The 24,307-nt window shown below is 41.2% G+C and overlaps 1 protein-coding gene across 1 annotated transcript in view; it reads right to left on the bottom strand.

Annotated features, from left to right (window-relative positions):
• The window catches only part of LOC141111495 (uncharacterized), a 55,374-nt gene extending 44,279 nt beyond the window's left edge, over positions 1-11,095 (bottom strand). Inside the window, exons 1-2 of the mRNA XM_073603787.1 lie at positions 11,044-11,095; positions 4,050-4,172 (exon numbers count right to left, since the gene is read on the bottom strand). Coding sequence (XP_073459888.1) covers positions 4,050-4,172; positions 11,044-11,095 — 175 coding nt within the window. The remainder of the gene's footprint in view (positions 1-4,049; positions 4,173-11,043) is intronic.
• Between the last annotated feature and the right edge of the window lie 13,212 nt (positions 11,096-24,307).

Below are 24,307 nucleotides of genomic sequence, written 5' to 3' on the forward strand. Positions count from 1 at the left end.
CTGCTGCCCAGCTTGGAGTGTTCCTGTCCGCTGCCCAGCCTGGAGTGTTCCTGTCCGCTGCCCAGCCTGGAGTGTTCCTGTCCGCTGCCCAGCTTGAGGTGCCCGCTGCCCAGCTGGACACCATGGACTTTCCCCAGCAATGGCTAGTTGGAGCGTCCGGAGGTCGCTCCTTCAAGGGGGGGTACTGTCAGGAAAGGTCTTCTCCGCTGGTAATATCGATCATTTGGCGTGCAGTATTGAGGTCCACCAGCAGGTGTCTCCTGGCAGTTCGGAGCTGCTCTTTCCTGCAAGTATTTTGTCACCTTTGGGCCGCAGTACTGGCGTCCACCAGTGGAGGAATCCTGGCAATATGGAGCAGGTATTCCCCTCTGCAGACAGGTATCACCTGACCTTAATTAGCAGAGCTGCAGTATAAATACCCAGCAATTGCAGACTTATGTTGCCCTGGTATTGTCCTTGAGCCCTGACCTGTATCCTGTTACTCTAATTCCTGATCCTGTAGCCTGAACCTGAAGCTTGATTCCTGGTACCTGTTGTTCCTGTTTCCTGTCTGTTACCTGAACCCTGGACTCTGAGCTTTGTACCTGACCTGTCCCTCCTGTGATCCATCCATCCTCTCTTGTCCTGTTTATCTCCCTTCCCAGCTACTGATTCCTTGTTTATGACCCCGGCCTGGCTTGACTACGATTCTGGTACTCCCTCTTGCTACATATGCTGGTTGGTTTTATATCACTAATTGTTTGGTTGTTCACTCTGTATTGGTGGTGTGTTCACATATGCATTTTCCTTAATAAACTAACTTTCACCTATTTATGTCTGGTTCACTCTGTCGCAGTCACACAGTTCTGGTCACATCTGGTTTATGACACCCTTCCACTCGTACAGTATTAAAACCCCTTATGGTACATTTTAGGATTTAGGATTTAGATCTCTCTCTATCCAAATTTCTTGTCCACCCCCCCCCCCCCCCCCATTTCTCTCTCTAGCTGTGTTTCTTGTTCACTTATTCTTTCTCTCTCTTTTTCTTTGTTCCTGCCCATCTTTTCCTCTCCCTTCCATCCTTCAATGTATTCTCTATTTTTATTCCTTCTCTTACTCCTTGGTGTGCGGCGGGGGGGGGGGTTTGGGGGATGGGATGAGTGCCGGGATTTGGGATGAGTGACAGTGCTGGGGGGAGTTCTGATCAGCCAACTTAGGTGCTCTTGATCAAGGTCATCTGCTGATCTGAGAATTGTAGTGGGGACTTTTAATCACAGGTAGTGTTACTCACTGTGACTACGGCTTCACTGTGTCTTCAGCTTTGTGGTGTCTCGCAGCAGTGACACCTATGCCGAAATCAGGAGATAGGGTCTCCGCCAGCCCCTCCCACTTCACATTCCTTACCAGTCAGCTGACCTCCAGTCTCTGCCCCCCAGCCATGCCGTGAACTAAATGGGCAGCTGCGAAGAGGCTGAGTGGGCAGCCCAGCTGGTGCGGCCACAGGCTCCAGGAACAACCCTGTTGGGCAGCGTCAAAAAGGCTGGGAGAGGAACAGCCCAGGATTTGGTGACCCCTAGCAAATAGTAATTCGACCCCCGAGTTGAGAACCACTGCTCTAGTGATATAAATATGTATACAGAGAAATCAGGACCTCTTTCCTCCTGCTAATGACCCCTCTAGCAATATAAATATCTATATAGAGAAATCAGGACCTCCTTCCTCCTACTGGTGATTCTTCTAGTTGTAACTAAAGATCTATATAGGGGAATCAGCAGCTCCTTCCTCCTGCTGGTGATCCCTCTAGTGATAACTAAAGATCTATACAGAGAAATCAGAACCCTGTTCCTCCTGCTACCTAAAGATCTCTATAGAGGAATCATGAGCTCCTTCCTCCTGCTGGTGATCCTTCTAGTGATATAAAGATGTGTATAGAGGAATCATGACCTCTTTCCACCTGCTGGTGACCCCTGTAGCGATATAAATATATATATATATATATATATATATATAGAGGAATCATGAGCTAATTCCTCCTGCTGGGGATCCCTCTAGTGATCTAAAGATGTGTATAGAGGAATCAGGATCCCCTTCCTCCTGCTGGTGACCCCTCTAGTGATATAAAGATGTATATAAAGGAATCAGGACCTCCTTCCTCCTGCTGATGACTCCTCTAGTGATATAAAGATCTATATAGAGGAATCAGGACCTCCTTCCTCCTGCTGGTGGTCCATTTAGTGTTATAGAGATGTATAAAGATGACTCAGAACTTCCCTCCTCCTGCTGGTGATTCCTCTAGTGATATAAAGATGTGTATAGAGGAATCAGGAACTCCTTCCACCTGCTGGGGATCCCCTCTAGCGATATAAATATATATAGAGAGGAATCATGAGCTCCTTCCTCCTGCTGGTGATCCCTCTAGTGATATAAAGATGTGTATAGAGGAATCAGGACTAGAGATGTAACATTTCCGGAAATTTTGAAGCTCGGAAAAAACCCCGTTTTTTTTCTGGGTTTTTTGGAAAAAAATAAAATTTTCAAAAAAATTGAAAAAAATGCTACATTAGCACTTTGTATTTTTAAGATTGAAAGTCATTCTGTTACGAGAATGTTGAGAAAAACTATGTGCATTGTCATCATTGTTGTCCTCTTCACTTCAATCCATGAAGGATTTTTTAATATCTACAGGACACTTGTTACACACAAGAATGTGTTTTGTCATCCTGGTAGCATTTGGAAATGCATATTTCATGTTACAATATTTGCAAATCACATTTTTCTTTTCAGAAGAACAATGTGAAAATGCCTCCGTATGCTAGATGTTGGTCTCACCATTTTTCTGAGGGGAGTAGGAAATAAAAATAAGAAAAAATGACTACTTTGCAAGAAGACACTAATCTATGGTTGTGTGTGGTGGTGGGGGAATAACCAGATTACTGGTAATTCAATTATTATTTACACAAAAGTTTATAAAGATAAACTAATGTAGCCAAATAATTCAGTTTTCTGGATTCAGAATCAGTTAAATGTAAACTCTTACCTTTTTTAATTAAGTATATACTTTCAGGTCCTTTTTGTTGCTCTGTATTTTCTTCCAATGCTTTTGAGGCTTGGTGAAGAGGACAGAACAAACCAAACACACCCACTAACATGCAAAAGTAAAAACTGAAACCTTTTTCTTGTTACATTAGCAGCACAGCACCTCCTAAAGGAAGAAATGCATACTGTTCTTGCATTGGAGGGTTCAGTTTGTTACCTAGGACTTGCTTGTCCTCAGTCAGTGCACAGAAATTAGAATAATCTGATATCATACATTTTTTTTTCAGAAAATATTTGAACACCCTGTCTTAAAATATTTTATTCATCATGTTAAAATAAAATATTCCACATTTTTTTTTCTTTTTTCAATTTTTCCAATTTTTGGGAAAAAAACAAAAAAGCCTTCAGGAAAAAAAACAGAAAAAAAAAACGTCTTCTTTCTGAATTTTTCCATTTTTTTCAGGCCTTCACATCTCTAATCAGGACCTCCTTCCTCCTGCTGATGACTCCTCTAGTGATATAAAGATCTATATAGAGGAATCAGGACCTCCTTCCTCCTGCTGGTGGTCCATTTCATGATATAGAGATGTATAAAGATGATTCAGAACTTCCCTCCTCCTGCTGGTGATTCCTCTAGTGATGCCTTCTAGAATTCTATTCACTTTTCCCACTGCCTGGTCACAGTTTGTTAATGTTGTAGGCATCTGAAATAAGTACTCCCAAATCTTTTTCCTCTGTAGCTCTGGCCAACACTGTACCCCCAATGTTGTACTCCAGGGATTCTTTTTTCCCTAGGTGTACTATTTTACATTTAGAAGCATTGAACTGCAGTTTCCACAGTTTTGACCAATCATCCAGCATTTCACCATCACAGCAATTCCAACACATACAGTATTATCTTATAGAAAAAAATGAAATAAATAGTCTGGTGACAGGGTCTCTTTAAAAACATTCGGTAAGAAGAAGAAATTATTGGCATGAGAAAAAGTAACGTAAAACAATCCTGTGGTTTAATATAAGTAGAGTTCCCATACTTAGTGTTGATACAGTCAATGCTGTGCCACAACTATATCCTGAAGGGCAGGTCTGCGACTGCAAGCTTTTTGTGCAGGAGATTTCCCGAGAATCGATACATTTAAAGCAGATGATTGAAAACCCTAAAAAAGAAAAACAAAAAGTAGACAAAATTAGGTCTAGTATATTGTATAATCCAGCAAACCTGATTGTGATATTTGTGAACATCAAAGGTATAGTTATACGGACTGCTAGTAATGAGAAAACTTCTGCTGAAAATTTTGTTGAATATGAACTATTCCAGGAGTATTAAATTCCTGCACTTAGAGGTTCAGTCGAGCCCCTACATTAATACTGCACCTCGTAGTGACATAGGGGATGGCGGGAAAACAAATTCACTGTCTTCAAAATGAGGTTTGATAAGTCTCATTTGTAGTTGGCAGAGGACAAATGCCCTTTTTGCCCCCCTTTATACAAACAGCCATGCGATATTCCTTTTAAATATTGATGGAATATCAAAATGAAAATGAAAATAATATTCATTCAGAATACTGAAATTGTAAGTCTGTACAGTAAGTTCTCCTGGAGTCTTAGATACCTGGATATATATCACTTTCCTGGACTCTTTGCTTGCACAATGACATGGACCAATGATGGTAGGAGACAAAACTATGAAGATAATTCAGAGGCCAACAGGACAACGAAATTCTAAATCACTTAGCGTAACCACTTGCTTACTGGGCACTTTCCCCCCTTCCTGCCCAGACCAATTTTCAGCTTTCAGCGCTGTCACTCTTTGAATGATAGTTGGGTGGTCATACAACACTGTACCCAAACAAATTTTTTTTTTTTTCACACAAATAGAGCTTTCTTTTGGTGGTCTATATTCACTGCTGGGTTTTTTATTTATTTAAAAAAATACAAAAAAAAACAAAAAATAAAACAGTTTCATAGTTTGTTATAAAATTTTAAAAACAGTTCATTTTTCTCCTTCATTGATGTGCACTGATTGGCACTGATAGGCTGTACTGATGGACACTGATAAGGTGGCAGTGAAGGGCACTGATAGGTGGCACTGATGGGCACTTATGGGCGGCACTGAAGGGCACTGATAGGTGGCACTGATAGGCAACACTGATAGGTGGCACTGATGGGCACTGGTAGGGGGCACTGATAGGTGGCACTGATTGGCACTGGTAGGCACTGGTTAATGACACTGATAGGTGGCACTGATTGGCACCAGTAGGCACTGGTTAGTGACACTGATAGGCAGCACTGATAGGTGGCACTGATGATGAAGCACTGATGGGCACTGATTGGCAGCACTGATGGGCACAGGTAGGTGGCACTGGTGGACACTGCATAGCAACAGTGGCTCTCCCTGTTCAAAACTGGTGTCCCTCTGACAGAAGCCGGTGATCGGCTGGAAGCCGGTTACAATCTTCTGTTTACATCATGTGATCAGCTGTCATTGGCTGACAGCTGATCATGCGGTAAGGGGCCAGATAGCCCTCTTACTCCGATCTGTGATCAGCCGAGTCTCATTGACTCACTGACCACAGGGTGCGCGCATCTTGGGAGGATGTACATGTATGCCCTCCCAGCAATTGAGGCCCACGCTGTAGTCGTCTTCCGGCTATAGCACGGATCGGGAGGTGGTTAAAGCTGGCATCTCCAAACTACGGCCCTCCAGCTGTTACAGAACTACACATCCCATTAGGCATTGTAAAATTCTGACATTCATAGACATGACTAGGCATGGTGGCAACTGCAGTTCATGAACAACTGGAGGGCCATAGTTTGGAGACCCCTGGCTTAAAGGGTAACTCCACTTCCGCGGCAAAAAAAAATTGCAAATAAAAAAATATATATATAGCATATACAATTGTGACTCAAATCATATTGTAATTCAATGTGATTAAAAATTACCTTTCCTTTTCAAACTGAGGCTCTGTAGTTTACTGTAAAACGCAATGCAATATGGCTACCTGGAGGTGTTCTGTGCACAGAATGTATACATTACGTACCCCCCCCCCTCCCCCCGAAACAGAATTTTTTGCTTGTGTGATTGGCTCCCTGATTTGTCCAGAAGTCTGCATTAAGATACAAATCACATTTGGTTGAAAGGTTTAGCACTGGGAAACACTATTTGATAGATAAATAGTGCATTTTATATACAACTATATAGATCAGACCAAAATGAGGGACAAATGAGGAGGAAAAAGGGACAGAGGGACATTGCTCCAAATCAGGGACAGTCCCTCAAAATCAGGGACAGTTAGGAAGCTATGGGAAATGAGAAGAAATCCCTGCAAATTAATGAAATTCTTGGGGATCCCTCTGGTCACTAGAACTGGGATCCCCATTGGAAGATTTCCCCGCTATCACTTTCCTGGGAACAACCCAAAATTTGGGATTTTCTTTTACTTTCACTTTCAATGATAATAGTAAACAGGGGAAAACAGGGACACAGACAGCAATAAACACTGACAGATGTTCTAATCCCTCTCCATTCTATCCAAAGCAAAAAAAAAAATGTTTTGCCATTAATTATACTATACTGTAAGTTTATCATTGAACTGCTACAGCCATTTAAATCAGGTAAAACCTGAACCTGTCCCAGAGGTCTCCACCCTTGTGAGAGATTTCTGTACACCTTGTATAGTGCGATTCCAATGGGTAATTGCACTTACTTGGAGATGAGATTTTGTTATTTGGTCTCAGGTACTTTTCCATAATCAAGATAATGGAAAGGATATATCACACTATATATGATACTAAGCACATTTTTGAATGGAGGTGGGTTTATTGGTCTTCATACTGATAGGGGGTGTTTATAATTTACTCCATAGTTCAAGTGAGGGCCCTTAGCTTTCTTTATAGGATTCTGCAAAATTTCTTGTACTGGTCGTAAGTTGTTAAAGTCTTATGCCCCGTACACACGATCCGACTTTCCGACAACAAAACCGTGGAATTTTGTTTGAAGGTTGTTGACTCCAATTTGTCTTGCATACACACGGTCACACAAATGTTGGCCAACAATTATGAACATGGGAACGTAGGAGCGTGGTGATGTACAAAATGTACGACGAGCCGAGAAAAAGGAAGTTCAATAGCCAGTGCGGCTCCTTCTGAATGTAATCATCCACGAGGCTGGAGGGTCTGGGTGCTAGCCTCGGCTTGCATCCGTGAGCATGAGTACACAGGGAGAAAAATTGGCTGCACACCTTTTGTCGATCCAACAAATTTGTTGTACAATAAAGACTGCCACCAGGACCACGACACAAAGGACAAAGGGGTGACGCATTTCACACGGACATTGTGCTTCTTCAAAAATTTGTTGGATCGACGAAGGTGTGCAGCCAATTTTTTCCCTTTGTACTCATATATTATGATGGTGTCGGCACACATCCTCCCACTATGGCATTGATTTACTAAAACTTGAGCATGTGAAATCTGGTGCAGCTCTGCATAAAAACCAATCAGCTTCCAGTTTGTTTGTTTTTTGTCAAAGCTTTATTGAACAAGCTGAAGTTGGAAACTGATTGGCTACTATGCACAGCTGCACCAGATTTTGACCTTTCCAGTTTTAGTAAATCAGCCCTATGCCTCCCATAAGTGGCCATCAAAGCCCATAACTGGCGAATACATAGTTACATAGTAGGTGAGGTTGAAAAAAGACACAAGTCCATCAAATCCAACCTATGTGTGTGATTATATGTCAGTATTACATTGTATAGCCCTGTATGTTGCGGTCGTTCAGGTGATTATCTAATAGTTTATTCTGTACTATGATCCCCAAACCCTATGCCTTTCAGGCTGTAAGTAGCTTTACCAAAAGAGTTTTGGCCATCTTGAATACTCCTGTGCAAGAGATAGTATACTCTACATTGGCAAAAAAAATGTATAACAGGAGCTACACTTGATTTGTCAATCACTGGGGAGGGAAGGAAGAGATGGGCAGACCCCCCCTTTTTTTTCTCTCCTCCCCTTCTCCCCCTTCCTCTCTCCCTCCCTTCTTCCCTTTCCTCACCCACTTTCTATTTCTAGCTTTCACCAAGCTAACTTCCAAAAACACCTTTGCATACATCACATATGATCCTCCTGTCATACCATACACATACCCTACCTATTGCAAACCCTTCCCCATGCTTAGATTCGCCCCCCTCCCTTAAACTCACCCACAAACTCACCCACACTCTTTCAAGGGCAACTAACTGCGCCCAATCCCACCAATATCAAATAAGGCAAAAACCCTGAATCATTTAAGTTACTCAGCCCAAACATTTCACTCTAATAAAGGATCTTCCACTCCACTATAGGAATTGAGACCAGTTTCACTTATCCAAGGTTTATGCATAGTCAATTTATTCCCCTCTGTAATTTTTCTCTGTTTCACCAATTGTCATTGAACAATTACTGTTCAAGCTATTTGTATGTTATTCTACTACTTCAATAAAACTTCCATGGAAAAAAAATGTTTAACAATATCTAAGCATAAAAAAATGCACTGGAAGGTCTGACTAAATCTCAGTTCATTCTTATGCTGCACATCCTTACAGCCACAAAGCAGGTGATTGCTAAGGCAGGGCTCTCAACACACCTATCCGCCCCCCCCCCTGACAATACAACTCCAATACACTGGGTCCTCGTCAATAAGAACTCCAAGACATTATGCCCACATTTTGTAAAGTCTGGGAGCTGTGGGTCTCAAATTTTGTTCTGCATCATTTTGACTGGAACTATGGCAATATATTCAACAACGCACATACCTCTATGCCGGGTATGTCCAAAGTCTGGTCTGCGGGCCAATTGCGGCACGTGTTCTGGTTTAATACAGCCCCACTGGTAATTTGGATATATATATCTTTTGTGGCCCCCAACGAATCCCTGAGTGCCGCGCTGCACAAAAGCCACCATTGCCATCAATGCAGCCTCACCTTTGCCATGAATGCAGCCTCACCAGTGCCGTGAATGCAGCCTCACCATTGCCATCAATGCAGCCTCATCATTTCCAATAATGCAGCCTCACCATTGCCATCAATGCAGCCTCTGAATGCAGCCTCACCATTGATATGGTGCAGCCTGATCCATGCCCACTTGGGGATTGGTTGGGGGACCACAAAAGATATATCCCGTATTTATCGTTCGGTTCTGGAAGCCTTGGAAGGGACAGGGAGGGGGGTGGGATGAGTGCCATCAGATTACATACAGGAGAATCTCCTGTTTGCTCGGCGGCCTCTGTAATAGGAAGTCCTGTCTCCTGGGCTGGCATTGGACAACTGTTCTGTCTATCATAGGAGGCGGGACTTTGTATTAAAGAGGTCGCTGAGCAAACAGGAGATTCTCCTGTATGTAATCTGTAGGCGGTCGTCCTGCTTCCCTCCCTGTCCCCTCCGAGGCTGCCAGAACCGAACGATAAATATGGTATATATCTTTTGTGCCCCCCAACCAATCCCTGAGTGGGTATGGATCAGGCTGCACTGATGATAATGGTGAGGCTGCATTCATGTCAATGGTGAGGCTGCAATGATGGCAATGGTGAGGCTGCATTGATGGCAATAGTGAGGCTGCATTGATGGCAATGGTGAGGCTGCATTCATGGCACTGGGGAGGCCGCAATGATGGCAATGGTAAGGCTGCATTGATGGCAATGGTGGGGCTGCATTCATGGCAATGGTAAGGCTGCATTCATGGCACTGGTGAGGCTGAATTGATGGCAATGGTGGGGCTGCATTCATGGCAATGGTGGGGCTGCAGATGGGCACTGATTAGGCTGCATTAATGGGCACTGACCCTTATTTTGCTTCACAGTTCTTTATTTAAAATTTTATTTTTTTCCTGAAACTTCCCTCTTAAAGTGAAGGTGTGTGTTAGATGCCGATAAATACAGTATATCCAAATAACACACCGGAGCTCATCCTTAGACTCTTCACCACACACAGCCACAAAGGCAAGAGAATTTGTGTGGGGTGGTGTATTAGTTAATTTGCAATTAATTTTAATGGTTTAAAGAATGTCAGGCAAAATGGTTGGCCCTCACACATGTTCACTTCATCATATGCTCATTGATCAATCTCCAATAGTACTCTGGTCTGTACGATTTATTATCCTGTGCTAAGTATGGTTATCTGCTTGTAATGCTATATGTCATGCGTACGTAAATTTTGAGTTCATCAACTCTTTGTATGTTTGTAAAACTTCTCTTAAACTCAATAAAAATTATTAAATAAGAAAAAAATGCATTAATGCACTAAAGAGTAAAAAAAAAAAAAAAGAATAAAAAAAATGACTTAAATATAAAACTATTTATTATATTTTGTTAATATTTTTTGCATTAAAAAAATCATATACAATATTTTATATTTATCTGACAAAAAAAGAACTGAAATTTCTTAGTCTTGATCATATATAAATAAATAAAATATGAACATAACCACTGTTCATTTCCTTTATTGTGTCTAAAATAAGTTGATGACCAACAACAGGTTAAATTGTTCCTTTTTTTTTTTTTTTTTCGCTCAAATTAGAAAGCTTAGTTTTAATTCAAAAAATTTTTAAGAAAGAACTACATTCAGTCACTGGACTGAATAGCACGCCCCACGTACCCAGTCATTGTTTTACATTAGCTACCCAATGAATAAATATAAGTTAATGTAAATCGGGCTTTATAATGAAAATGATCTAAACAAATACATAAATAAATAAAAAAGAAGACAAAAAAAAAAAAAAGAAATAAAGTAATAATATCTAAACATACATTATCACCAATTTTGAATGGATGGAAGTGATCTTAAAATGCATAAAAGAACATTAAATAAAATAAATTAAAAAGGGAAAATTTGCAGTAAATACATGTTTACAGCATGCATATACAGTATTTGAAAAAGATGCCATGTATATTATGGTTTGTATCACACATCACCATTTAAAGTATGATTGATAAAATGTATACATTGAACAAAATTAATAATTGCTAGATGATTAAAAGTTTGCAATTATTGGACTACTTACCTGAAGGTACAAGTGCAAAGAGCACCAGCAGGCCTGCCAAAGTCATTGCCATTATCCGAGGTTCCAGAGCGTCATCCAGTGCAGACTCATTACTCAAGTCCTCTTTTTATGTACCACACCAAGGGTGGAGTGGAGGGAGGTGTCAAGATCTGTGCTGATCATTAGTCAAATAGTATATTTCTTCCTTAGCAATGAGTATGGTTCCAAACAGTTTGGTGTACATTTAAAATACTGTGGAAATATGATGATAATCCCTGATAAGACTTTAGGGATTTTAATTAACCACTTGTCGACCAGTGCACGACGATATACGCCAGAACAATGGCACGGCTGGGCAAATGGGCATACAGGTACGTCCCCTTTAAGATGCGGCATTGTGGGCACGAGCGCCGCATGCTCTGTGACCGTGGGTCCTGAGGACGCGATGTCAGCCGGTTGCCCGGCGATCTTGTCACGGAGCAGAAGAACGGGGAGATGCCTATGTAAACAAGGCATTTCCCTGTTCTGCCTAGTGACATGACAGAGATCACTGCTCCCTGTCATCGGGAGCAGTGATCGCTGTTATGTGAGTGGAAGCCCATCCCCCCCACAGTTAGAATCACTCCCTAGGACACACTTAATCCCTTGACCGCCCCCTAGTGTTAACCCTTTCCCTGCCAGTGTCATTTACACAGTAATCAGTGGATTTTTATAGCACTGATCGCTGTATAAATGACAATGGTCCCAAAATAGTGTCAAAAGTGTCTGATATGTCCGCCGCAATGTCGCAGTCATGATAAAAATCGCAGATCGGCGCCATTACTAATACAAAAAATTCATAATAAAAATGATCCCCTATTTTGTAGACGCTATAACTTTTGCGCAAACCAATCAATATACACTTATTTCAATTTTTTTTTTACCAAAAATATGTAGAAGAATACATATCGGCCTAAACTGAGGGAAAACATTTTTTTTATGTTTTTGGGGGAGATTTATTATAGCAAAAAGTAAAAAATATTGCTTTTTTTTTTCAAAATTGTCGCTCTTTTTTTGTTTATAGCGCAAAAAATAAAAACCGCAGAGATGATCAAATACCACCAAAAGAAAGCTCTATTTGTGGGGAAAAAAGGACGTCAATTTTGTTTGGGTGCAACGTCGCACGACCGCGCAATTGTCAGTTAAAGCGACGCAGTGTCGAATTGCAAAAAGTGCTCTTGTCAGGAAGGGGGTAAATCCTTTCAGGGCTGAAGTGGTTAAATATACCATTCGTTGCATCTTCTGCTGCACAGTTTTTGGCACACCTTGTTTTTCTCCCATTGTACTTCCAGAGACTGCTTCGCTCTCAAGGGAGCTGCCGCTAATGCTGCATACATATACTTCCTGGACCTCATAGACTTTTAGTTGTGTTATCAGTGTGTTTCGGTGGCCTCTCATGCGCCACTGTTTTTGTCTCCCAGTTCCATGCCTGTTTTTATTCCGGTGCCGCTCGCATTGGGTCCACTGAGTCCGGTAATGCTGTGTACACACGAGCGGACTGTCCGACAGAAAAAGTCCGACGGAAGCTTTTCATCGTCTATTCCGATCGTGTGTAGGCCTCATCGAATTTTGTTTTTAGAAAATTCTGACGGATCTAGAAATAGAACATGTTATTAAAGTGGAGTTCCACCCACTTTTACAACTCTTCAGCATCCCTCACTAAACTGTGCACTGTAAACAAATTGGATATTTTTCTATTTTTTTTCTCAGCACCTACTGTATATCTGCTGTATTCATTTTTCGCTTCCTCCTCCCTGGCCGCGGCCCATCGCATCATTTCCTGTTTGCAATGCCTTCTGGGAAGGGGCGGCAACTTCCTCTGAAACTGCCGTTGCTATGGAAACCTGACCTGAAACCTATTACACTGCTTGTGCTGCACTGAGCATGTGCGAGATCTGCAAGGATGAGATCCAGGAAGAAATACAGTCTGGCTTCAGATGCCCACACTTAAGATGGCCACGGCCTGCTGTAAGTTTATAAAATAACAAACTACTGCTATAAACTAACAAAACAGACCTTAGTTTACGGACTAACTTTACTAGAATACATTAAGCTTGTGTATTATAGGGATATTTTTATTTAAAAAGTATAATTTCGGCCGGACCACAACTTTAATATTTCCGACGGAACCAATTCCTATCGGGAAACCCGCTCATCTGTATGCTGTTCCGACGTACCAAAAATGACGCATGCTCTGAAGCAAGTACGAGACGGAAGCTATTGGCTACTGGCTATTGAACTTCCTTTTTCTAGTCCCGTCCTATGTGTTGTACGTCACCGCGTTCTGGACGGTCGGAATTTGGTGTGACCGTGTGTACACAAGACAGTTTGAGCGGAATTCCGTTGGAACTCCGTCGGAAAAACCTTCAGAGTTTATTCCGACGGGAAAAAACGGTCATGTGTACGCGGCATAAGAGTATCCAATTGTCTTCATCGGTGGTGGATTCACAATCTTTGATGATTTCTTACTGGATGGTGGCCTATCCTTCAGAGGTTGAATGTATCTTCAATTTCAGCATTGATTTCGACCTAAACACTTGTGATTTCATTTCACCTGTTTGGACTGCTTTTTTTTCCCCCCTCATGGGTTATTTATTCACAATGTTTGCAGCTTTTCCTAATCTGTTGAGTAGCATATTTTTAAATTTTGTATTTATTGTTGGAACATGGATGGGAGAAGGGAAGAGTGGGAAACTCCAACTGGGACTATTCACAGGCGAGGACAACTCTCATTAGGCCTCACCGGATTACTTGTGAATGTAGACTCTCTGCTGAGCCATACTGCCACTTGTATGGAAGAAATAAGTCTTTTTTGCTCACTCTAGCAGCAGACTTGATGCAATTTTCTCTTCATAATACTATCTAGCATCCCCTTGACAGACACCCGTCCACTGACTCTTCCAGCTGAAGGGATGGCCCTCACAGGACAGGCCCCATGACACAGATCTGTACTTACTTTAGGCAGATTCAGATCCTTTCCAGTATCTCCCTTCCAGTCAGCTCTGCAGGACATCTGGGTTCAGCTCCCCTCTAATTTCAGCCCTTCAGGTCGACCACTAGGGTTTTCCACCTTTTCTTCATGTCAAACCCGAACACTTCAGCGCCGCACAGCAATTTTTTTTCACAGTATGCATAGATAAACTATGCATAGATGTTGCTATTAAATAACATTTCTAATCATATGAAGTTAATCACAAGAGTCCCCCTTTAAATCAACTTCCACAGAGTTCACCTTTACATCATAGTCCACAGAGTTCCCCTTTACATCATAGTCCACAGAGTTCCCCCTCTACATCTACCTTACTGCATAGAATGAATTGCTGGCTGCTGGGTTAACTGTTCTTGCTGGGGTGGTTCTATTGTTGCTGGGGAAATCTATTGCTGATGAGTGAATCTATTCACCCTGCCCATTGGAATGAATGCTCAGCACTTTCAAAGTGCCTTAAAAGCGTTTTGAAAGAGCCACAAAACTGGGGTTTTTAACCTTTTTTTGGAGGTAAAGAACGCCTCGCTAGCGGCAGAAAAGCGCAGCAAAAGCACCGCTAAAACGAACAGCGCTTTAGCAACTAACGGTGGGTGCTGTCAGTGTGAAAGGGGTATTAATGATTACAGAGCTGCATTCATTTGTGTCTGCTTTAACCACTTCCTGCTGGGCCAACAGCAGAATGACGGCCGGGTGGTGGTTCGGTTATCCTGACTGGACGTCATATGATGTCCAGCAGGGTAAGCCTTGATTGCGTGCCCGGAGGGGCACACGGCGCAGCAATCGATGGCTCTTTACTACGTAATCAGCCGTGTCCAATCACAGCTGATCACAGTGTAAACAGGAAAAGCTGTGCATTGGCTTTTCCTCAATCGTGTCTGACAGAAGTGAGTAGAGGAGAGCCGATCGGCTGCTCTCCTGACAGGGGGGGTCTGTGCTGAATGTTTATCAGTACAGCCCCCCCAAGGATGCCCACCCAGGACCACCAGGGATGCCACCAGGACCACCAGACATGCCCACCAATGATGACTACCAGGTATGCCACCAAGGATGCTACCAGGATCACCAGGCATGCCCACCAATGATGACCACCAGGTATGCCACCAGAACCACCAGGGATGCCCACCAATGATGACCACCAGGTATGGCACCTAGGACCACCAGGGAGGCCAATCAGTGTACATAAATGATGCCAGGCAGTGCCCATAAAGGATGTAATTCAGTGCCCATTAGTAATGCCAGCCAGTGCCTCCTCATCAATGATGCCTATCAGTGCCATCTATCAGTGTCCATCAGTGTCACCTATGAGTGCCCATCAGTGCTGCCTTTCAACGCCCATCAGTGCTGCATATCAGTGCCACTTATCAGTGCCCATCAGCGCCGCCTATCAGTCCCCATCAGTGATGCATATTAGTACCCATCATCAGTGCCCATCAGTGCCACCTCATTGGTGCCACCTCATCAGTGCCCATCAGTGCCGCCTTATCAGTGCCCGTCAGTGCAGCCTCATCACCATCATGTCTATATTTTATTTTGAATTTAGTGCAGGTGTTGCGTGCACAATGTAGCAGTGGAACAAATTAGAACTACCTGAATTTGGTGCACGAGCCACTGTGTGAACCAAAACTTTTGCAGATGTTTCTTGGCTTGAATTAACAAGAACAATTCATGGCAGAAAAAAGGTACAGAAGCTTTATTAAAGTCTCCCTATAGAGTTCAGACATAGCTGGTGCCACCAAAGAACAAAGAAGGAAGAGGACTCTTAGCAAATCTTCCATCATCCCATCCAACGTGTGCCCAACAGATGTCTGTTTCATCACTACTCCCCGAAACTGGCTGTTAGCTTCTATTATATAAGTTTAGACACTAGTGAGTGAGGGTACAGATGCAAATATCCATCAAGTTGAGAAACACAATGAGGAAGTTGGAACCGTTCCTTTATTTTTCAAACCTATAAATAAATATGCACACCGTCTTTGTACATAAATTAATATAAGAGTTGGGAGTGTCCAAAACCTCCAAGACAGGAAATACAACTTTTATTTTTGTACCTAATGAAGTGCGGTAGACATATTTCACTGCCTAAAAATGGGAGACTCTGAGAGTATGCACCCTGTAAGTGCAGTTGTTCCAGAGCAGTGATTCTCAACTAGGGTTCCTCCAGAGGTTGCTATGGGTTCCTTCAGCACTGGACATTTTCTGCCTCTCAGATAAGTTCCCACTGACACCATTGATCTTTTTAGCTATTTGTTAGGAGGTAATTCCCAATGACCACAAGTGTAAGGACCATTCTTCCCACTGAACATCACACTAATGTATCATGAGTTGCAGATTTTTAGGAGGGGGTTCCCCAAGACCGGAGAACTATTTCAAGGGTTCCTCTGTGTTGAAAACATTGAGAAAGCTGTTCCAGAGCTTGGTAAATGAGGTAAAGCTTCACTTTGCAAAACATACCCAATCATCTAAAAGAAACACATAAAAAAAAACAAAAAAACTGTGTTTTCGCTTGCACATGATTGGATGATGGAAGTCATCAGAGCTTCCTCTCATTTACTAAGCTCTGGAGCAACTGCACTACTAAATCAACCCATTTATGGCACGGACACTTTTCTTTTACACTTGCATTCCAATTTGGTGCGAGAACCTCAGGGAGGTTCCTGCGATTGGCTGTGGGAAGCAACCCTATTAAAAGTAATGGAAGGCTGCTGGCTCCTGCAACTAATCGCATGTAATCTCTCATTTAGCAATTACTTGCAAGTGATCGAACCTGGGCGAAGACTGACTGCATCCAGGGCCAAGCACTTGCATGTGATCGCTGCATGAGAGATTACATGTGAGTAGCCAGCGACAATATACTAGGCAACAAAAGATCCCAGCACAGCCCCCCCAGGATGCCCACCCAGGACCACCAGGGATGCCACCAGGACCACCAGGCATGCCCACCAATGATGACCACCAGGTATGCCACCCAGGACCATCAGGGATGCCACCAGGACCACCAGGCATGCCCACCAATGATGACCATCAGGTATGCTACCCAGGACCACCAGGGATGCCACCAGGACCACCAGGGATGCCCACCAATGATGACCACCAGGTATGCCACCAGGACCACCAGGGTTGCCCACCAATGATGACCACCAGGTATGCCACCAGGACCACCAGGGATGCCCACCGATGATGACCACCAGGTATGCCACCCAGGACCACCAGGGATACCAATCAGTGTCCATAACAATAGACCCATCCCTCAACAATAGATCTTACCCAGCAACAACTGACCCCCTCGCCAATGTAAGCCCCCCAGAAAAGGATCTCTTGCCAACAACAATAGATTTCTTCAGCAACAATAGATTCCCCAGCAGCCAGCATCAGTAGATCCCCCAGCAAGTATAGACACCCCCCAAGGCAACAAACGATCCAACAGCAAAGATAGACCCCCCACAACAAAATACCCCTCCAGCAACAATAAATCCACCCCTGCAACATTGGACCCGTACCAGCAACAATAGATCTCCCAGCAGACAGCAACCATAGACCCCCCCAGAAATGGATCCCTCGCTAGCAACAATAGAATTCTTCAGCAACAATAGATCCCCCAGCAGCCAGCATCAATAGACCCTCCAGCACACTCCAGCACCCCTTGTCATTACATACATTCAGTGCTAGAGGTACCGAAAATACGTTCTCCCTCATTCCTGCTAAAAAAATGCCCTGGATACACTTTATTTATGTCATTTGGTTTTAATGAAACTTTTTAAAGAAAGTGCAGTGAGTTGTGCTACTCAAAGGGTCTGGTAATGTGAGGCAGACTTTGGGTTGAAGCCAGGTAATGTATTTATAGAGTATGTTTCGGGCTGTGTGTGGCCACACAAACACAGGAGGAACCTAAAAACTCTGTGCAGATGGGTATTTTGTGGGGTATAAACCTCAGATTTAGAATGTTAGATTTCTGACCACCATTGTGCTGTCCCAAGTTTTTAACAACCTACTAAAAATATTAACATCAAGGATCTTACGATCTAAGGTCCCCATCTGACACACCTGTAAATACATATTGGACTTAAACTGGTTGAAGAAAGATGCAAGTCCATCCAGTTCAACCAATAAATAATAAAAAAAAATCAAACAATCCCATATACACAATCCTATACCCACAGTACCAGACGAAGGTGAAAACCCCAGCAAAGCATGAACCAATTTGCTCCAGCAAAGGAAAAAAATTCCTTCCTGATCCCCCGAGAAGCAATCAGTTTTCCCTGGATCAACTTTACCTATAAATGTCAGTAACCAGTTATATTATGTACATTTAGGAAAGAATCCAGGCCTTTTTAAAGCAAACTACTGAGCTGGCCAGTACCACCTCTGGAGGGAGTCTATTCAATGTTTTCACAGCTCTTACTGCGAAGAAACCTTTCCGTATTTGGAGATGAAATCTCTTTTCCTCTTGACATAAAGAGTGCCCCCTTGTCCTCTGTCATGACCTAAAAGTGAATAACTCAACGCCAAGTTCACTATATGGACCCCTTATATATTTATACATGGTGCTCATATCCCCCTTAATCTCCTCTTCTCAAGAGTGAATAAATTCAGTTCCTCTAATCTTTCCTCATAGCTGAGCTCCCCCATGCCTCTTATTAGTTTGGTTGCCCTTCTCTGCATCTTCTCCAGTTCCCTGATATCCTTTTTGAGAACCGGTGCCCAAAACTGAACCGCATATTCCAGATGAGGTCTTACTAATGATTTGTACAGATGATATCTCTCTCTCTGGAGTCCATACCTCTCCTAATACAAGAAAGGACTTTACTCTGGAAACCGCAGCTTGGCATTGCATGTTATTATTGAGCTTGTGATCTACCAGGACACCCAGATCCTTCTCCACCATGGATTCCCCCAGTTGTACTCCCACTAGTATGTATACATTGTTATTTTTTTTTTTATACTAGTAATGGCAGTGATCAGCAACTTATAATGGGGCTGTAATAATGCAGCGGGTAATGTGACACTAACTGACGCTGGGGGGGAACTGACTAACAGAGTCTGACATCACCAGTGACACAAATACAGTGATCAGTGCCAATACTATACACTGTCACTGTAATAATGACACCAGCTGGGAAGGGATTAGCATCTAGGGTGATCAAAGGGTTAATGTGTGTGTGTGTAACAATGTTTACTGTGTGTACTGTGCACGCTCCCTACCTGGAAATACAAATCAGACATATATATATATATACAGATAGAAGAACTTGTTTTTTTTTCAAAATTTTTGGTCTTTTTTTATTTGTTGCGCAAAAAATAAAAAACACAAAGATGATCAAATACCACCAAAAGAAAGCTCTATTTGTGGGAACAAAATGATAAAAAATTTGTTTGGGTACAGTGTAGCATGACCGCGCAATTGTCATTCAAATTGCGACAGCACTGAAAGCTGAAAATTGGCCTGGGCAGGACGGTGTCTAAGTGCCTGGTATTGAAGTGGTTAAACATATTTAATTGTTTATTTAACTTCTGGATTGAAATATAGATGTGGTGCTTTTAATTGTAATTGAAATGTGAGTATAAAAATATACATGAGGAAATTCTTACAAATTCTACATTGCTGAAGACTTTACTTTCTGTTTGTCCCATTTGCTACAATATATGGAAGAGAAAGGGCCATACTAAAAGAAATTTAAACAAATTCTGATTTTAAAGTCAGACTTGTGCATTAAAAAGTCAGAAATCTGAGAGAAAAAGTCAGAAATCTGACATTGAAAAGTCAGAATTCTACATTCTTTAAAGTTAGGATTCTTGGATTCAAAATCAGAATTCTGAGATTAAAGCCAAAATTTTGAGATTAAAGTCGAAATTCTGAGTGTAAAAATCAGAATTCTGAAAATAAATACCAGTATTCAGAGTTTTAATGTCAGAATTCTGAGTTACCAAGTCAGAATCCCAAGTTACAAGGACAAAATTCTAAGTTTCAAAGTCAGAATTCTGTGATCAAAAGTGAGTTTTAACACCATAATTGTAGGCCTGATTCACACCTATGCAAGTTAAAGTTTGCATATTGCAGGTGCATTTTGCGTTTTTCAATACACGCTTTTGATCCATTGAAGTCTATGGAACCTATGGATGATTTTTGGAACCCTGATTTCTTTGAGTTTTGATTTTTATTCTCAGAACTCTGACTTTGAAATTCAGAATTCTGACTTTATTCTCGAAACTCTGGCTGTTGATCTTGCAATCCTACCTTTATTATATAAATATAAAGCTATGATTTTAATCTCAGAAATCTGACTTTTAATCTCAGAAATCTGACCTTGAAATTAACAAATCTGATTTATAAATCAGAATCCAGATTTTTTGAGTTCTGATTTTTATTCTCAGAACTCTGACTTTGAAATTCAGAATTTTGACTTTATTCTTGAAACTCTGGCTGTTGATCTTGCAATCCTGCCTTTAATATATAGATATAAAGCTATGATTTTAATCTCAGAAATCTGACTTTTAATCTCAGAATTTTGACCTTCAAATTTACAATTCTGACTTTTGATTTTCAGAATCCTGATTTCTTTGAGTTTTGACTTTTAATCTCAGAGTTCTGACTTTGGAACTCAGACTTTCAATCACAGAATTCTGACTTTGAATCTCAGAATTCCAACTTTTAAATGAAACTATAATCAGGATTTTGTTTTATAAAATTATTTTACTATGCCCCCCCCCCCCCGGGCTCTTGTATAACAACTAGATACATATAAAGCAACACATATTTGCTATTGTGGTGTCTATGATACTATAGTATCAAAGTGACTGTGCTTGCGGAAATGAATTGATACTTGGAACACACAGTTGCCACCACAGCGGGAATGTGGTGTCCTTTATGCTATGTGCTATAAAGAGGATTGATGTTCATTACTTAGGTCAAATGTATTATTAGTTATTGCATTCGGTAAGGGCAGAAATGAAAACAGGTATGTTTGAAAACAAAGCTGCCTCCAGAAAATGTAGTCCTAAAGAGCACCTAATATAATTATAGTATTAATTATCATCTCTGTGGAATAAGGAAGGAGCAAATTGATCATCTCGCCTTTGTCCATGCAAATTTTTACGTAATGCACATTATTAACATAACATAACATAAATTATGCCCTATATGAGAAAACACCCATGCATGCCTTTGGTTTATGAGCCTTGTAATTAAATTTACATTGTTAGACAGTCTAAAAAAAAAATACACAAGTCCATTAAGTTCAACCAATACAAGTAAAAAATTAAATAAATAAAAATTATTATAAAAAAAAAAAAAAAACATAATATGGAGAACTCTGTACCCGCAAATGATTATAAGGACAAAAAAAAAAGTAAAAAACCCTTATAAAGCATGGTCCAATTTGCTCCAATAGGGAAAAAAATTGTTTGTGATCCCCTAAGGCGATCATATTGATTCCTAAATGAGCAATCTCAGATATTAATCTATTTAAAGGGGTTGTAAAGGCAGAAGGTTTTTTATCTTAATGCATTATATGCATTAAAATAAAAAGCCTTCTGTGTGCAGCAGCCCCCCTCAGCCCTCCTAATACTTACCTGAGCCCCATCTCTGTCCAGCGATGTCCACGAGTGTCTCAGCCATCTGAGATTCTCCCTCCTGATTGGCTGGGACACAGCAGCAGCGCCATTGGCTGCCACTGATGTCAATCAAAATCAGCTAAACAATCAGGAAAGAGAGGGGGCGGTGCCAGGTCGGGGCTCCATGTCTGAATAGACACAGGGATCTGTGGCTCGGCTTCAGTGCCCCCATATTGTTGCTACAATTGCTGTTGCTACTAATATATAGCTATAAAGCTATGATTTTAATCTCAGAAATCAGACTTTCAATCACAGAATTCTGACTTTGAACCTCCGAATTCCAATGTTTAAATGCAGAATACTGAAACTATAATCAGAATTTTGTTTTATAAAATTCTTTTAGTATGGCCCCCGAACTCTTGTATAACAACTAGATACATATAAAGCAACATATATTTTCTATTGTGGTGTCTATGATACTATAGTATCAAAGTGACTGTGCTTGCCGAAATGAATTGATACTTGGAACACACAGTTGCCTCCAACGTGGGAATGTGGTGTCCTTTATGCTATGTGCTATAAAGAGGACTGATGTTCATTACTTAGGTCAAATGTATTATTAGTTATTGCTTTTGGTAAGGGCACAAATGAAAACAGGTATGTGTGAAAACAAAGCTGCCTCTAGGAAATTTAGTCCTAAAGAGCACTTCATTTAATAATAGTATTAATTATCATCTCTGTGGAACAAGGAAGGCGCAAATTGAGCATCTCGCCTTTGTCCATGCAAATCTTTACGTAATGCACATTATTAACATGACATAACATAAATTATGCCCTATATGAGAAAACACCCATGCATGCCCTTTGTTTAAGAGCCTTGTAATCAAATATTCACATTGTTAGCCTAAAAAAAAAAAAAATTCACAGGTCCATTAAGTTCAACCAATAAAAGTAAATAATTAAATAAAAAAAACATTTATGGAGAACTATGTAGCCACAAATGATTATAAGGACTACAAAAAAGAAACCCTTATAAAGCATGGTCCAATTTGCTCCAATAGGGAAAAAATAGTTTGTGATCCCCTAAGGCGATCATATTGATTCCTAAAAGAGCAATCTCGGATATTGATCTATTTAAAGGGGTTGTAAGGGCAGAAGTTTCTTTTTCATCTTAATGCATTCTATGCATTAAGACAAAACGCCTTCTGTGTGCAGCAGCCCCCCACAAGCCCTCCTAAGACTTACCTGAGCCCCATCTCTGTCCAGCGATGTCCAGCCATCTGAGATTCTCCCTCCTGCTTGGCTGAGACACAGCAGCAGCGCCATTGGCTGCTGTTTATGTCAATCAAAGTCAGCTAGCCAATCAGGAATAAGAGGGGGCGGGGCCGGGCTCCATGCCTGAATAGACACAGGGAGCTGTGACTCGGCTCCAGTGCCCCCATAGCAAGCTGCTTGCTGTGGGGGCACTGAACAGGAGGGAGGGGCCAGGAGCACAGGAGAGGGACCCGAGAAGATGAGGATCTGGGCATCTCTGTGCAAATCCACTACACGGGGCAGGTATGTATAACATGTTTGTTATTTTTATAGGAAAAAAAATGAGACTTTACAATCACTTTAAATTGAGGATAAATTAATGACTAGTCATGTGCATGACGAAAAAAAATGTGTTTTGTTTTGTTTCATTTAGTTTCATTAAATTTGGTTGATTTGTTCAATCCGTATTTGTAATGTGTTTTATGTCTTTTTCAAACTTTCTTCGAATTTACCGTTTTTTTTTTTAAACTTTAGATTTTTTTTTTTTCGATTCGAATGTGGCAAAGGGAACAAACAAACATTTTCATCAAATGATTACAATGACTCTTTTAATCAGCTTTGGCTTAACAAAAACAGCATTATTTCCAAAGAGTACTCTAATAACACACACAGTCTTTGATTTCAGAAATATGTTTGCAGTTAGAAAATCGACTGGAGTTCGATGTAAAATTCGAATTTCAATTCAAATTTCGGAAATTCAGACAAATTTTGTTTCGTTATTCGGAGCATTCGGTAAATTTTGTTTATACTGTAATTCGGTTATTCGGATAAATCCGAATCTCCGCATAACGGAAAATTTGTCTGAATATTTATTCTGAAACGATAACAGATTTTGAGACACATCTTACACAAGCATTATCGTAATATTTGGAAAACAGTTGCAAGCTTCATATTGTTTTAATTTTTTTTTTTTTTTTTTTTTAGTCTAACTCCTTTCACATCTCACTCCTGCTGTTCTCCTGCAGTCTCTCTGCAGCCCCTTCCTGTCTACATGCACTCCAGTGATGGCTGCATGACATTCCCTAAAGTATATGTGAAGCTTTCTTTGTAAAACAACCCAATCGATATAAAATTGAAATTTAAAGGCAAAACATTTGTGTTTATATCTAAAAAAAATCTAAATACGTTTTTTTTCTTTTTTTAAATAAATGATTACATAATCGCTTTTCTCATGTTCTCAGCTGCATAAGGGGCTTAGAAAGCTAGGAGGAGGAGAAACAGCAGTGCGCTCAACAGCACACTGATCAGTGAATGACTGTGGAGTGGGTGGGGCATGTCAGCACAAGTCTGATCGTTGGAGGAAAGTCAGGCTGTGCTCCCAGGACAGTCAGAAAACTGACCAGGCTGATATGGATGTTCTTCTATGTGTAACATGGTCCGTTTGGTATAGGAAAGTAG

The sequence above is a fragment of the Aquarana catesbeiana genome, linkage group LG10, assembly GCF_042186555.1.
Source record: "Aquarana catesbeiana isolate 2022-GZ linkage group LG10, ASM4218655v1, whole genome shotgun sequence".
Lineage (NCBI taxonomy): Eukaryota > Metazoa > Chordata > Amphibia > Anura > Ranidae > Aquarana > Aquarana catesbeiana.